We start from the raw sequence: 15,049 nt of genomic DNA on the forward strand, positions 1-15,049 counted from the left end.
CACACACACACATATCTCTTTTGTATCTGGATTGCATTGCTAGGTCTTTTTATTTTGTAATTGCATTTTCCCTCATATTTAAACATGCTCTCTAGACCTTATCAAACTTATACTGGTCCTTAATTGACTTCATCTTGCTTTTGAGGGACCATTTTTCCCAACAGGAACAGAATTCAAAATGACTTTAGGAAATCTCTAAAGGAAATATAAGCCAATTTGATTTCTTATCACTTTCAAATTTAATGAGTAGTTTTATAATTCCTTTATATCACCAGTTCACCAAAAGCATTGCATACAATGGGACTGAATTCTGTGGGTCCACTCTCTCCCACTGAAGCAGAGCCACTGGCCACTGCTTTATGGAAACTGGAAGTTCACCTTAGCAGAATTACCATTTAAAAACACTTTTTCAAATGGAGTCATATAAGTCACTTGCCTAATCCCTCTGATACTTCTCCATAGTACTTAGAACACAATCTAAACTCCTTGCCATGACATCAAGGCTCCCTATATCAGGATGCACACCAGACTCCACTACAAACCACAACTTTCTCACCTTCTCAGGTTCACTGGCCCATTGTTTTCCATCTAAAATGCATGAGACCATTTCCACCTCTGGGAATGAGCCCCCTGCTCCTTCTGCCTGACAGATTCTTCTCCAAGTTCTTCACACACTGGCTTTCTCACCAGCCAATGTTTGTTCATCTGTGCTTATTCCTACCTCCTCCTCCAACTAACAGTTAAGCCCCATAAAGATGCCAGGTGGGGTCTTGCTCTCAGTGCCTCCAGTGCTGGGCAGACACTGAGCACCCAGAGTATTTGTGGGATGAATGGACGTGTATGAGGTTTTGTACACACACTCAAGATTGCTGCAGGCTCCAATCTGACCACAGCTATGCAAGAACTGGGGAGGGGATGGAATACTGCAGCAGGAAAGATCAATGGATCTTTGCATCCCTAACCTGGAAAGCAATAAGGAAAGGAGCATACCTACAGGTTATAAAAGAAATCCACAAGCAAACATGCATTTTCCTGCCCGTTAATTTAATTTCACAACTCAAAACAAATTTCTGATGACAAAATATGCATAAGACATTTTCTTTGTTACCTCTAAACCGATGACTATATTCATCAACATATGCAAAAAAGAATGTTGTGTGAGAAAGAAGCCAAAAGCTTACCAAAATTATGCATTACATTTCTGGGTTTCTTTCCATGTCAGCATTATGGTTTACATAAATGAGAAACGTTTTTTAAATGTATTCTGAGGCATGAATATTGGCATAAATTTTGAGAGCTGAAGAAAAACAAAAATGTAAAAATTACCCCCAAAGGATTTAGAAGTACAACCATTGAGAAACTTGTTTTGTTTTTTGATCTTTAAGATATATTTTATTCAGACTGCAAATACAAAGGGAGGAATTATCATTAAACACAGGACTTTTCTTGTCAAGCGCAAAGTTCCACAGGGCTACAGAAAATATGGTAAGAGTTGAGAGTGGTGAGCTGTTTGTGGTGAAGCTCTCCAGGGAGCAGGAGGCCAGTCAGCTACTCAGAAGGCTGCTGATCAGGGTTCTGAAGACCCTTGGGCATCACAGGGGTTGAAAAAAGGATGCACACAGGGAGATGAGAAAATGGAGGCCAAGGGAGTGAGCTATCTGTCCAAGGTGACACAAAGTACAATTGGCTGAGTCAGGATTTGATCACAGAGCCTGTGTTCTTCATCACTATGCTGAATTTCTTCCAATAAGCCTCTTCTTAACACAGACTATGTGGGATACATACAGGAGCATGTTGCTGGCAATTAACATGGACCAGCTGGACTGTCAGATAAAACAGACCTTCAAGATGGTAGAGGAGTAAGATGTAGAGATCACCTTCCTCCCGACAAATACATCAAAAATACATCTACATGAGGAACAACTCCCACAGAACACCTACTGAACGCTGGCAGAAGACCTCAGACTTCCCAAAAGAGGAGGGGCGAAAACCAAAGCTGAACCCCAGGAGCTGTGTGAACAAAGAAGAGAAAGGGAAATTTCTGCATGCAGCATCAAGGAGCAGGGATTAAATCCCCAGAGTCAACTTGAGGTACCCTGCATCTGTGTAATATCTGAATAGACAACAAATCAACCCAAAATTGAGGCAGTGGACTTTGGGAGCAACTGTAGACTTGGGGGTTCCTGTTGGCAACTGACTTGTTTCTGATTTTTATGTTTATCTTAGTATAGATTTTAGCGCTTGTTATCATTGGTAGATTTGTTTATTGGTTTGGTTGCTCTCTTCTTTTTCTTTTTTAATTACTTTCTTATTTTTTATTTTAATTATTTTTTATTTTTCAATTTGATTATTTTATTCTATTTTATTTTATTTATATATTATTTTTAATTATTATTTTTTCTTTCTTTTTTTCTCGCTTTTCTTCTGAGCTGTGTGGCTGACAAGGTCCTGGTGCTCTGGCCTGATGTCAGGCTTGAGCCTCTGAGGTGGGAGAGCCGAGTTCAGAACATTGGAGCACCAGAGATCTCCCAGCCGCATGTAGTATCAAGTGGCAAGAGCTCTCTCAGAGATCTCCATCTCAATGCTAAGACCCAGCTCCACTCAATGACCAGTAAGCTCCAGTGCTGGACACCCCCTACCCAACAACTAGCAAGACAGGAACACAATGCCACCCATTAGCAGAGAGGCTGCCTACAATCATAATAAGTTCACAGACACCTCAAACACACCACCGAACGTGCTCCTGCTCACCAGAAAGACAAAATCCATCCTCATCCACCAGAACACAGGCTCCATTTCCCTCCACCAGGAAGCCAACACAGCCCAATGAACCAACCTTACCCACTGGATGCAGACACCAAAAACAACAGGAACTATGAACCTGAAGCCTACAAAAAGGAGAGACCCCAAACACAGTAAGTTAAGCAAAATGAAAAGATAGATAAATAACCAGCAGATGAAGAAGCAAAGTAAAAACCCACTAGGCCAAACGAATGAAGAGGAAACAAGAAAAAGAATTCAGAGTAAAGATAGTAAAGATGATCCAAAATCTTGGAAACAGAATGGAGAAAATACAAGAAATATTTAAAAAGTACATAGAAGAACTAAAGAGCAAACAAAAAATGATGAACAACACAATAAATGAAATTTAAAATTCTCTAGAAGGAATCAATAGCAGAATAACTGAGGCAGAAGAACAGATAAGTGATCTTGAAGATAAAATAGTGGAAATAACTACCACAGAGCAGAGTAAAGAGAAAAGAATGAAAAGAATTGAGGACAGTCTCAGAGACCTCTGGGACAACATTAAACACACCAATATTTGAATTCTAGGGGTCGCAGAAGAAGAGAAAAAGAAAGGGACTGAGAAAATATTTGAAGAGATTATAGTTGAAAACTTCCCTAATATGGGAAAGGAAACAGTCAGTCAAGTCCAGAAAGCTCAGAGTCCCACAGGATAAATCCAAGGAGAAACATGCCAAGACATATTACTCAAACTATCAAAAATTAAATACAAAGAAAAAAAATTAAAAGCAGCAAGGGAAAAGCAACAAGTAACACACAAGGGAATCCCCATAAAGTTAACAGCTGATCTTTCAGCAGAAACTCTGCAAGCCAGAAGGGAGCGGCAGGACATACATAAAGTGATGAAAGGGAAAAATCTACAATCAAGATTACTACATCCAGCAAGGATCTCATTCAGATTAGACGGAGAAATTAAAATCTTTACGGACAAGGAAACTTAAGAGAATTCATCACCACCAAATCAGCTTTACAGAAATGCTAAAGGAACTTCTCTAGGCAGGAAACACAAGAGAGGGACAAGACTACAATAACAAGCCCCAAACAATTAAGAAAACGGTAATAGGAACATACATATCAATAATTACCTTAAATGTAAATGGATTAAATGCTCCAACCAAAAGACATAGACTGGCTGAATGGATACAAAAACAAGACCTGTATATATGCTGTACACAAGACAGCCACTTCAGACCTAGGGACACATACAGACTGAAAGTGAGGGGATGGAAAAAGATATTCCAAGCAAATGGAAATCAAAAGAAAGCTGGAGCACCAACTCTAATATCAGACAAAATAGACTTTAAAATAAAGACTATTACAAGAGACAAAGAAGGACACTACATAATGATCAAGGGATCAATCCAAGAAGAAGACATAACAATTGTAAATATTTATGCACCCAACATAGGAGCACCTCAATGCATAAGGCAAATGCTAACAGCCAAAAAAGGGGAAATTGACAGTAACACAATAGTAGTATGGGACGTTAACACCCCACATTCACCAATGGATAGGTCATCCAAAATGAAAATAAATAAGGAAACACAAGCTTCAAATAACACATTAAACAAGATGGACTTAATTGATATTTATAGGACATTCCATCCAAAAACAACAGAATACACTTTCTTCTCAAGTGCTCATGGAACATTCTCCAGGAGAGATCACACCTTGGTTCACAAATCAAGCCTTGGTAAATTTAAGAAAATTGAAATTGTATCAAGTATTTTTTCTGACCAAAACACTGAGAATAGATATCAATTACAGGAAAAAAAAACTAAAATATACAAACACATGGAGGCTAAACAATATACTACTAAATAACAAAGAGATAACTGAAGAAATCAAAGAGGAAATCAGAAAATACTTTTTAAAAAATAACAATGAAAACACGATGACCCAAAACCTATGGGAGGCAGGAAAAGCAGTTCTAAAAGGGAAGTTTATAGCAGTACAATCCTACCTCAAGAACCCAGAAAAATCTCAAATAAACAACCTAATCTTACACCTAAAGCAATTAGAGAAAGAAGAACAAAAAAATCCCAAAGTTAGCAGAGGGAAAGACATCATAAAACTCAGATCAGAAAGAAATGAAAGACACAATAGCAAACATCAATAAAACCAAAAGCTGGTTCTTTGAGAAGATAAACAAAATTGATAAACCATTAGCCAGACTCATCAAGAAAAAAGGGAAAAGACTCAAATCAACAGAATTAGAAATAAAAAAGGAGAAGTAACAACTGACACTGCAGAAATACAAAGAATCATGAGAGATTACTAAAAACAACTCTATGTCAATAAAATGGACAGCCTGGAAGAAACGGACAAATTCTTAGAAAAGCACAAACTTCTGAGACTGAACCAGGAAGAAATAGAAAATAAAAACAGACCAATCACAAGCACTGAAATTGAAACTGTGATTAAAAATCTTCCAACAAAGAAAAGCCCAGGAGCAGATGGCTTCACAGACAAATTCTATCAAACATTTAGAGAAGAGCTAACATCTATCCTTCTCAAACTCTTCCAAAATATAGCAAACAGAGGAACACTCCCAAACTCATTCTACAAGACCACCGTCACCCTGATAACAAAACCAGACAAAGATCTCACACAAAAAGAAAACTACAGACCAATTACACTGATGAACATAGATGTAAAATCCTCAACAAAATACTAGCAAACAGAATCCAACGGCACATGTAAAGATCATACACCATGATCAAGTGGGGTTTATCCCAGGAATGCAAGAATTCTTCAATATATGCAAATCAATCAATGTGATAAACCATGTTAAAAAAACTGAAGGATAAAAGCCATAGGATAATCTCAATACATGCAGGAAAATCTTTCAACAAAATTCAACACCAATTTATCATAGAAACTCTACAGAAAGAAGGCATAAAGGGAACTTACCTCAATGTAATAAAGGCCATATATGACAAACCACAGCCAACATCGTTCTCAATGGTGAAAAACTGAAACCAATTCCACTAAAATCAGGAACAAGACAAGGATGCCCACTCTCACCACTATTATTCAACATAGTTTTGGAAGTTTTAGCCACAACAATCAGAGAAGAAAAAGAAATAAAAGGAATCCAAACTGGAAAAGAAGAAGTAAAGCTGTCACTGGTTGCAGATGACATGATACTATACATAGAGAATCCTAAACATGCTACCAGAAAACTACTAGAGCTAATCAATAAATTTGGTAAAGTAGCAGGATACAAAATTAATGCACAGAAATCTCCTGCATTCCTATACACTAATGATGAAAAATCCGAAAGAGAAATTAAGGATATACTCCCAACAAAAAAATAAAATACCTAAGAATAAACCTACATAAGGAGACAAAAGACCTGTATGCAGAGAACAATAAGACACTGATGAAAGAAATTAAAGATGATACAAACAGATGGAAAGACATACCATGTTCTTGGATTGGAATAATCAACATTATGAAAATGACTATACTACCCAAAGCAATCTACAGATTCAACGCAATCGCCGTCAAACTACCAATGGTATTTTTCACAGAACTAGAACAAAAAATGTCACAATATGTATGGAACCACAAAAGACCCCAGATAGCCAAAGCAATTTTGAGAAAGAAAAACGGAGCTGGAGGAATCAGACTCCTGACTTCAGAGTATACTACAAAGCTACAGTAATCAATACAGTATGGCACTGGCACAAAACCAGAAATATAGATCAATGGAACAGGATAGAAAGCCCAGAGATAAACCCATGCACATATGGTCACCTTATATTTGATGAAGGAGGCAAGACTATACAGTTGAGAAAAGACAGCCTTTCCAATAAGTGGTGCTAGGAAAACCGGATAGCTACATGTAAAAGAATGAAATTAGAACACTCCCTAAAACCATACACAAAAATAAACTCAAAGTGGATTAAAGACCTAAATGTTAGGCCAGACACTGTAAAACTCTTAGAGGAAAACATAGGAAGAACACTCTTTGACATAAATCACAGAAAGATCTTTTTTGACCCACCTCCTAGAAAAATGGAAATAAAAACAAAAATATACAAATGGGACCAAATGAAACTTAAATGCTTTTGCACAGCAAAGGAAACCATAAACAAGATGAAAAGACAACCCTCAGAATGGGAGAAAATATTTGCAAATGAAGCAACTGACAAAATCTCCAAAATATACAAGCAGCTCATGTGGCTCAATATCTAAAAAACAAACAATCTAATCCAAAAGTGGGCAGAAGATCTAAATAGACATTTCTCCAAAGAAGATATACAGATTGCCAACAAACACATGAAAGGATGCTCAACATCACTAATCATTAGAGAAATGCAAATCAAAACTACAATGAGGTATCACCTCACACCAGTCAGAATGGCCATCATCAAAAAATCTACAAACAACAAATGCTGGAGAGGGTGTGGAGAAAAGGGAACCGTCTTGCACTGTTGGTGGGAATGTAAATTGATACAGCCAGTATGGAGGTTCCTTGAAAAACTAAAAATAGAACTACCATATGACCCAACAATCCCACTCCTGGGCATATACCCTGAGAAAACCATAATTCAAAAAGAGTCATGTACCACAATGTTCATTGCAGCTCTATTTACAATAGTCAGGACATGAAAGCAACCTAAGTGTCCATTGACAGATGAATAGATAAAGAAGATGTGGCACATATATACAATGGAATATTACTCAGCCATAAAAAGAAATGAAATTGAGTTATTTGTAGTGAGGTGGATGGACCTAGAATCTGTCATACAAGGTGAATTAAGTCAGAAAGAGAAAAACAAATACCGTATGCAAACACATATATATGGAATCTAAAAAAAATAATGGTTCTGATGAATGATTCTGGAATAAAGATGCAGACTTAGAGAATGAATTTGAGTACACAGGGAGAGGAAAGGGTAAGCTGGGACGAAGTGAGAGAGTGGCATGGACATATATACACTACCAAATGTAAAATAGATAGCTAGTGAGAAGCAGCTGCATCCTATGGGGAGATCAGCTCGGTGCTTTGTGACCACCTAGAGGGGTTATGTAGGGAGTGTAGGAGGGAGATGCAAGAGGGAGGGGATCTGGGTATATATGTATACATATTGCTGATTCACTTTGTTATACAGCAGAAACTAACACAACATTGTAAAGCAATTATACTCCAATAAAGATGTTAAAAAAAAAGAAAAGAAAATATGATGAGATTACTATTTCATTCACACATACCAAACTTATGTCTTTATGTGAACCCCAAAATGATGAAGAGTGCTATATCATCAAGAAAAATAAAGCAGGGTATGGATTCAGACTACCGTCACTCAATGAGCTTATTCTGTTCGTTGTTTGATATTTTCATTCCTAAAAAAGTTATCAGTTTGAACAAGAGCCTTAAGGGTATACATCCTTTTGTCTGTCCCACCAGGAGGTTCCCTGATGGCCATGTGCTTCATACCTTGCAGCCACTGTGATTCCTGGTCTTCATCAGGGGCGTGGTGGTGCACAGCTCAATGGCCTCAGGCTCATGGAAAATGACTGCTGGCAGAGGTTCCTTTTTCAGTGTTAGGACATTCAACTTAGACTTCAGCATGGTCTGAAAGTGCTGGAAAGCAGAAAAAAATAAGCCAGAGTTAAATCATTTGGAATTATACAGGGTGTAACTGTACAGCAAACCCAGTAGCAAAATCTTTGTTTTATGAATTCTGTCTTACTAGAGCAGGCCAAAAGGTATCGAGTGAAATAGAAGGAAAAAACTGTCAGGATACCACCAAAATGAAACTGTGAGAGACAGCCAACCCCTACACAGATGCCATGAAAACATGCGGCAGTGGTAGAGTCACCAGCACCTTGCTCTGAGAGGTTCTTCCAAAGTGATACGTACAGATGAGATTCTAGACATGTAATCCATGCTGAATTCAGCAAAATAAGTGAAGATATTGGGAAAGGGATGTTACAGAAGATACTTTGGGGAAAGTCTAGAGGTAATGAAAAAGGAGAAGAGCTGATGAAAAACACACACACACAGAGAACTTCTGTTTTCTGCTTCTCTACTTCTGCCATGCATTGGCTGTAGAACTTTACAAAATTCGTTGTTTCTCAATGGACCATTTTATCTGCTGCCCCAGGCCAGGACTCTAAGTAAATATTCATTCTATATGCAACTCCTATTGGCACTACTTTTGAAATATGCCCAGAATCCAACCATGTTTAATCACCACTATCTATCTATATACCCAATCCAGGCACCATCATTGTTTGGTCTATTATAGCAGCTTCCAAACTAATCCTGCCATTTCCAACCTTGCCACACAGCAGCCAAAGGGGATCCTTCTAAAATCCCACCATGGCTGTCACCCTTCTGCCAAAAGTCTCCCAAGTCTTCCCCTCTTCTCACTGAAAAATTCTAAGTCCTTACTTTGGCCTTCAAGCCCATGCATGATTCAGGGACCCACAGTGGCTCTAACCTCATTTTCCATCCATTATCCTCCCATTTACTTGGGTCCAGTAAATGATGAATGATAAATTCATGTCAATAATCTAAAATTTTAAAAATTTTTTAAACTTAGAACAGGATTAAACAGCAAATTAAAAAAAAAAAAAAAAAAAGGAAGAAAACCCACCATGATTCCAGAGAGAGATTCATGGAAGAAAAGAAAAAGCTTTATTGTCAGTACTTTTAATGGCACTTTTTCCTACTTTTTGAATGGAGGGCATTGATTTTCATTTTATACTGGGCCCCACAAATTATGCAGCTAAGTTTGGTACACATAAATACTCATTATTGTCTAGTCCCTTCCCCTGCTTTATTATTCTTATCACTACTTATCACCACTATAAAGTGTATTTTATTGTCTTTCACCATCCACTAGAATATAAGTGCCATATAAACAGAAGCTGTTTGAATCAATGAACTCTCCCAAGTACCTAAAACATCACCTGAAACCTCACAGATGTCCAACGAGTATTTGTGGAAGGAAATGCAGGTAATAAAGTGAAAGAAAAACACACAGCACAAATGTAAAAATAATGATCTCTAAACCAGGGTTCATGAAGTATACCTGCTCACTACTTCATCCAACTTGATCTTTCTGGACCTGCTATGGTTTGTGAAACAAACACAGTACTGAAAGAAGTGAGTGATGACATATATACACAAGTACATTCACCTAAATATAAATGACCAAAAACAGTTTCCATACAATTCAATATAAAGGCAGTAGAGGTTTTGAAATCTGTATCAAGATTTCAAGGCCTGTATTTCACAAGTCCACACAGAATCTACTAGAACTCCCACTGACCACATTGATGATCAGTTTACATGTTAACTTGGCTAGGCTACCATGCTCAGATATTCAATCAAATACCAATCTAGGTACTGCCATGAAGGTACTTTGTGAATGTGGTTAAAGTCCATAATCAGTTGAATGGAAGTAAGAGAGATTATTTTAGATAATCTGGGTGAGCCTGATTAAAACAATTTAAAGGCCTTAATAGGTGAGCTGAGGCTTCCCTGAAGAAGAAATTCCACCTGTGAATAGCTATTTCAGTCTACATCAGAGTTCCAGCCCACCCTTCCTGACAGCCTACCCTAAGGATTTCAAACGTGCCTAGCCAGCCCCTACAATCACATAAACCAACTCCTTGAATAAACCTCTTAATATACATCTCCTAGTACTTCTGTCTTTCTGACTTAACCCAAATTGATAAAGCCACTTTTTAGAATACAAAGTTGCCAGCTCTGATATTTTTTAAATGGGAGAGAGACTTGCACTTAGGTCTCCCAAGGAGTAGTGATTTGCAGTTTTTTAAATGTAAGGAAATCTTCATATTAATTGCATAAATGCAAGTCTTCATGTTAATCTGGACGTTTCTATCTTTGCTCTTAATGGATTCCAGTCCAAGAGGGTGCAGGTTTAGGGTTGCAAAGTGGTCTGGGAAGAGCAACAGAGATCACTGGGAGGGACAGCTGAAGTTAGTTTGCCTCTGTGAGCAACTATCTGGAGCTATGGGATGAAGATGATAAAGGGAGAGGGGCTCAGAAGACAAAGTAGTGAGCAAGTGGGAACACTCTCCCTTGGCTGCCATTTTGCTGGCACTCTATGAGAGGTACATGAAATTGAAGCTCAACTCAGCCTGACTCGTGCCACACAGGAAGGTCCCAAAGATGGCACTAGAAGTGGCCCTCTTCTCATGCAGGTTGGACAATCAAACTGCCCAGAAGTTCTGAGACTGTCTTCCTGTCCCCATTGTAATTCCTGTCGGAACCAAATGGTTCAATTACTAGGCACACAGAGAGACTGGAAGTTACAGATGGGCACATGTAAGGCCCCCTTGCCTGGGAGCTAAGTAAAAGAAATAAGCTTAGGGATAGGAAAATAAGGGAGTTCAAAGTCCAACTTCAACACAGTGTGGTGTAACCTCAACTACATAATTCTTCAGAGTTTGGGCATCTCCAGCCAGGTAGATAGCTGCCCTGTAATCACTCACCAATCCAACCATCCACCTTTACTCAACAACCCCACTCAGGCAGCACTGTGAGAGGCACAGCTGGAACAGAAATAAAATGTGAACCTCTGCTTGAAAGATTTCTCACAATCAGTACAGACTGTGAAATCAAATGACAACTACAATTCGACATGAGAAGTTCCTTAAAAGAGCTAAAGAAAAAGGCTAAGACAATATTTGAAAGTGAAATAGAGAAAATGTTTTTTTAATGTCTTTAAAACATTAAAGAAAAAAAGTGTTTTTTTCTTTAATGGCATTGTCTTTTTTGTCCACTGTGAAAGGATGAAAGCAAAGAGGGAAATAAATGTAGATTATGTGATGAATCATTGAGTCTACAACAATACATATTTTTACAGAAAATTAACAATTTTTTTGTGTGTGTGTGCGGTACACGGGCCTCTCCCTGTTGTGGCCTCTCCCGTTGCGGAGCACAGCCTCCGGACACGCAGGCTCAGCGGCCATGGCTCACGGGCCCAGCCGCTCCGCGGCATGTGGGATCTTCCCAGACCGGGGCACGAACCCGTGTCCCCTGCATCGGGGGGCGGACTCTCAACCACTGCACCACCAGGGAAGCCCGAAAATGAACATTTTTATGTAACTCTGAGTCTGTCTTGTAAACCTTCAGTGGTCAGAGTGTAATAGCTAAAGCTGCTCCTGATAAGAACACTCTTCTGACCCTTCCTTAGGGAAACTTCTCCACTACCATATGCTGCTTTGTGAAATGGGGCTGTCATTCATCATTCCCCACCCCCTAACATTGGGAAAGAATACGTGACACAGGCTGACCATCTGAGCACCCCCATGTACCTGGCCAAAGGAATCGGTTCAGATGAAACTCAAGATTGGCTGAACAGAATCACCTTGGAGGTTGATATGTAGGTTTGCTAAATGGGGGTAAAGAGTTCAGAGCTGCTGCTGACCTTCTCTTCCCACAAGGTCCGTCTGTGAATGATAATACCACACAGAGACAACAGGAGAGCTTAGAAATGGAAAGTCACAGAGGACGAAGCTGAGCCCCTGGATCCAGCTGCATCTGACTCAGATCTATCCACAGACTTACTGACAGAATGAACCAATACAGTGCCTTTTATGCTTAAGTGAGCTTGAGTTAGGTGTCTGATCCTAAAAATTCAGAGTCTCACCAATACAAAACTACTTTTTAATAAAAAATCATCTGTAAAAATAAAACGGAGATAAAAATTTTAAAAGGACCTCATAAATGTTAATCTGCATAAATGAATAGCAACATTATCTTTAAAAAAAAAAGTGAATCTTGCACTTAGTTATTTGAATAGGCTGAGCCTTAATGACCAAGCACCAAATAATAATCCAAAGGAAGTGTTATAGTCCCTAGGTTATTAATATTTAAGACAAAGCTCTCTGAGCTACTGCCAAAATAAGATGAATCCCATGTCTCAAGAGACAGTCGAATACTGTACCTGCAATAATACACAATTCTTGCTGAGTAGCCAAGACCCATTTGCTATAACCAACTCTGTCAGAACTGCATGGCCTTATACTTCCTGGGCCTCAGTTTTCTCATCTGTCAACTTTAAAATGCTTGTTATGACCAGTCAAAAATAATATCACTTGTTCTTTGCATGGACATACAAGTGCAATAAAGAGAATGTAACCTCAAATAACATAATCCAGTAGCATCATAAAAAGGCAACACAAGAGCAATCTAATAGAGTAGCTTGGAAAAGCTACAGTCCCCAAATGACGGATGCACAGGGTTCCATAAAGAAAATGTGTTATTCATTCTTACAGAAGGGACGTGAACAGTTTTGCAGAAAATTAGGGCACTGCCTAGGACAAATTAAACAAAGCTCTGCTTTCTACATTTGGTGCTTTATGTGCGATCCTAAAATAGAGCCTCTAAATCAAGCCCCATTATGCAGATGGGGTAATCGCCATGCCCTGTATAATTTTACAGTTGGCGCTTCCTACTCCTATTCAGAAATTAATCTCTGACAGTTTAGCAGGCAGGGATTTACATATTTTACCAATTCAAATCCAGTGTATCTCACCTTTGTATTGATTCTGTATCCAAAATACAGAACTTCTTTGGAAGGCAAATCCTGCCTCCTCTTTTTCTAAGATAACTGGAACACTGTCTTCACACAAATTAGAGGGAAGGCATTAAAGGTTTTAATCCCTGGCTCATCTTTGCATCTTGAAGGCTGACTAAAATGGTCAGTTTTAACTTGCAAATTACTGATTCAGTAATGCCCTAATCAAGCTTCAAAAATATTGCAAATGTTCTCAAGAGAACCACAAGGAACAAGTGGGTGAATGGAATTAATGGAAAAAACCTCAGTACCCCAAACAAATGTTAATTTGTACAAGTGTACAAAAATCAGTAGGGCTTTGACTTTCTACACATAATCATTTTATTACTTTAGGGTTCTGTAAGAATTAGTGGAACTCAGTTGTGGTTTCCTTACATTGTATACCACTTGTCTTTTAAAAAAACAAGTGTATTCAGGCCCCACATATGAATAAAGAAACAGGTGTGATGACTTTTGTTTCCTTTAATAAATTAGATCTAATAATCTTTTGCTTATATTTAATGTATATTCTCATATTTCTGCTTTTAAATATTTATTCTAGCACTTTAACCAAAAAAACCCCATAAAAATGAGAAAAATATTTTGTTAAATAAACAGCAAATGATTTGTTAGATGATTAGGAGTAATTACATGAGTGAATAAAAGAAAATTTTACCTAAATTCAACTTTCATTTAAACATATTTTAGTGCAAAGGTTTTGTTTGTTAGTTTTTGTCCTTTTTAAAAGTAAAGCAGGGTTGTATAATCTCCCCAAATCTAGTAGTCATATACAAAATTGCACTATTTTATTTCAAGAATTAAATTTTTAATGCAATTTGTGTTGATCTGGTATTTCAAGAAAAGAAAGACATACACCAATTTGGCATGAAGCTTCTTGCTGCAAATTATCCTATTAACTGCCATATTCAAAAAAGTTACAGTTTAAAGGCCTACATCCATATATTCATCAATTTAAAAGACTGTCTATATCTATTAAACTGATAGCTATTATTAAACTAACTTAAAATACTCATGTTCACACACCCATATTTATTCATGCAGTTTTAATTATGGAAGCATTTCTTCTGAACATCACAGATTCTCTCAAGAGATTATGTGGGAGAAGCGTAAAAATAACTTCATGCCCACAGAGTATGCAAAAAGCCCCCAAAGCTTGTGAAAGACTCACTCAGGGGAGTGTGTGTATGTGTGGTTGTGTGTGTGTATCTACTTATTTATTTTTTGTTACTGATCTGAAATACATACATATGCACATGCACACACAAAAAATACCTATGTGCTGTATCCCTAGCTTCAGTGGTTTCTGTAATTTTCTAAACCATTTTTGTATATGTTAACAGTTAAACAATTTATTGTTGAACACAGGTTGCAAGCTCACAGCCTGAAGGCATACTTAGCCTGTAAATAAGCTTTATTTGATTCACAGACTGCTTTATGATCAAAATTTGAAGTAGTATTTGAAAACTGAGATACATATGATTAAAATTTGCATTTCTACTTCTCTTGAAAGATCAGAATATCTACAAAAGCAACTTGCATTACCTCAGGGCAACAATGAGCTCCAGCTGGTTGTTGCAAACGCCCTTATTTACTTAGGCATTTTCCTCTGCAATTCACCATGGTCCCTCCTTCCCCCAGTGCCAGATTTCCCTTCTATACTAAAGACCAGTGTG

The 15,049-nt window shown here is 38.0% G+C and overlaps 1 protein-coding gene across 2 annotated transcripts in view; it reads right to left on the bottom strand.

Moving 5' to 3' along the window:
- Positions 1 to 15,049, bottom strand: part of PID1 (phosphotyrosine interaction domain containing 1) — a 247,709-nt gene that overhangs the window by 136,365 nt on the left and 96,295 nt on the right. For both annotated transcript variants that reach the window (XM_081243174.1, XM_081243175.1), the window contains exon 2: positions 8,255 to 8,401. In XM_081243174.1, coding sequence (XP_081099300.1) covers positions 8,255 to 8,401 — 147 coding nt within the window. The remainder of the gene's footprint in view (positions 1 to 8,254; positions 8,402 to 15,049) is intronic.

The sequence above is a fragment of the Mesoplodon bidens genome, assembly GCF_964165515.1.
Source record: "Mesoplodon bidens genome assembly, chromosome: 8".
NCBI lineage: Eukaryota > Metazoa > Chordata > Mammalia > Artiodactyla > Ziphiidae > Mesoplodon > Mesoplodon bidens.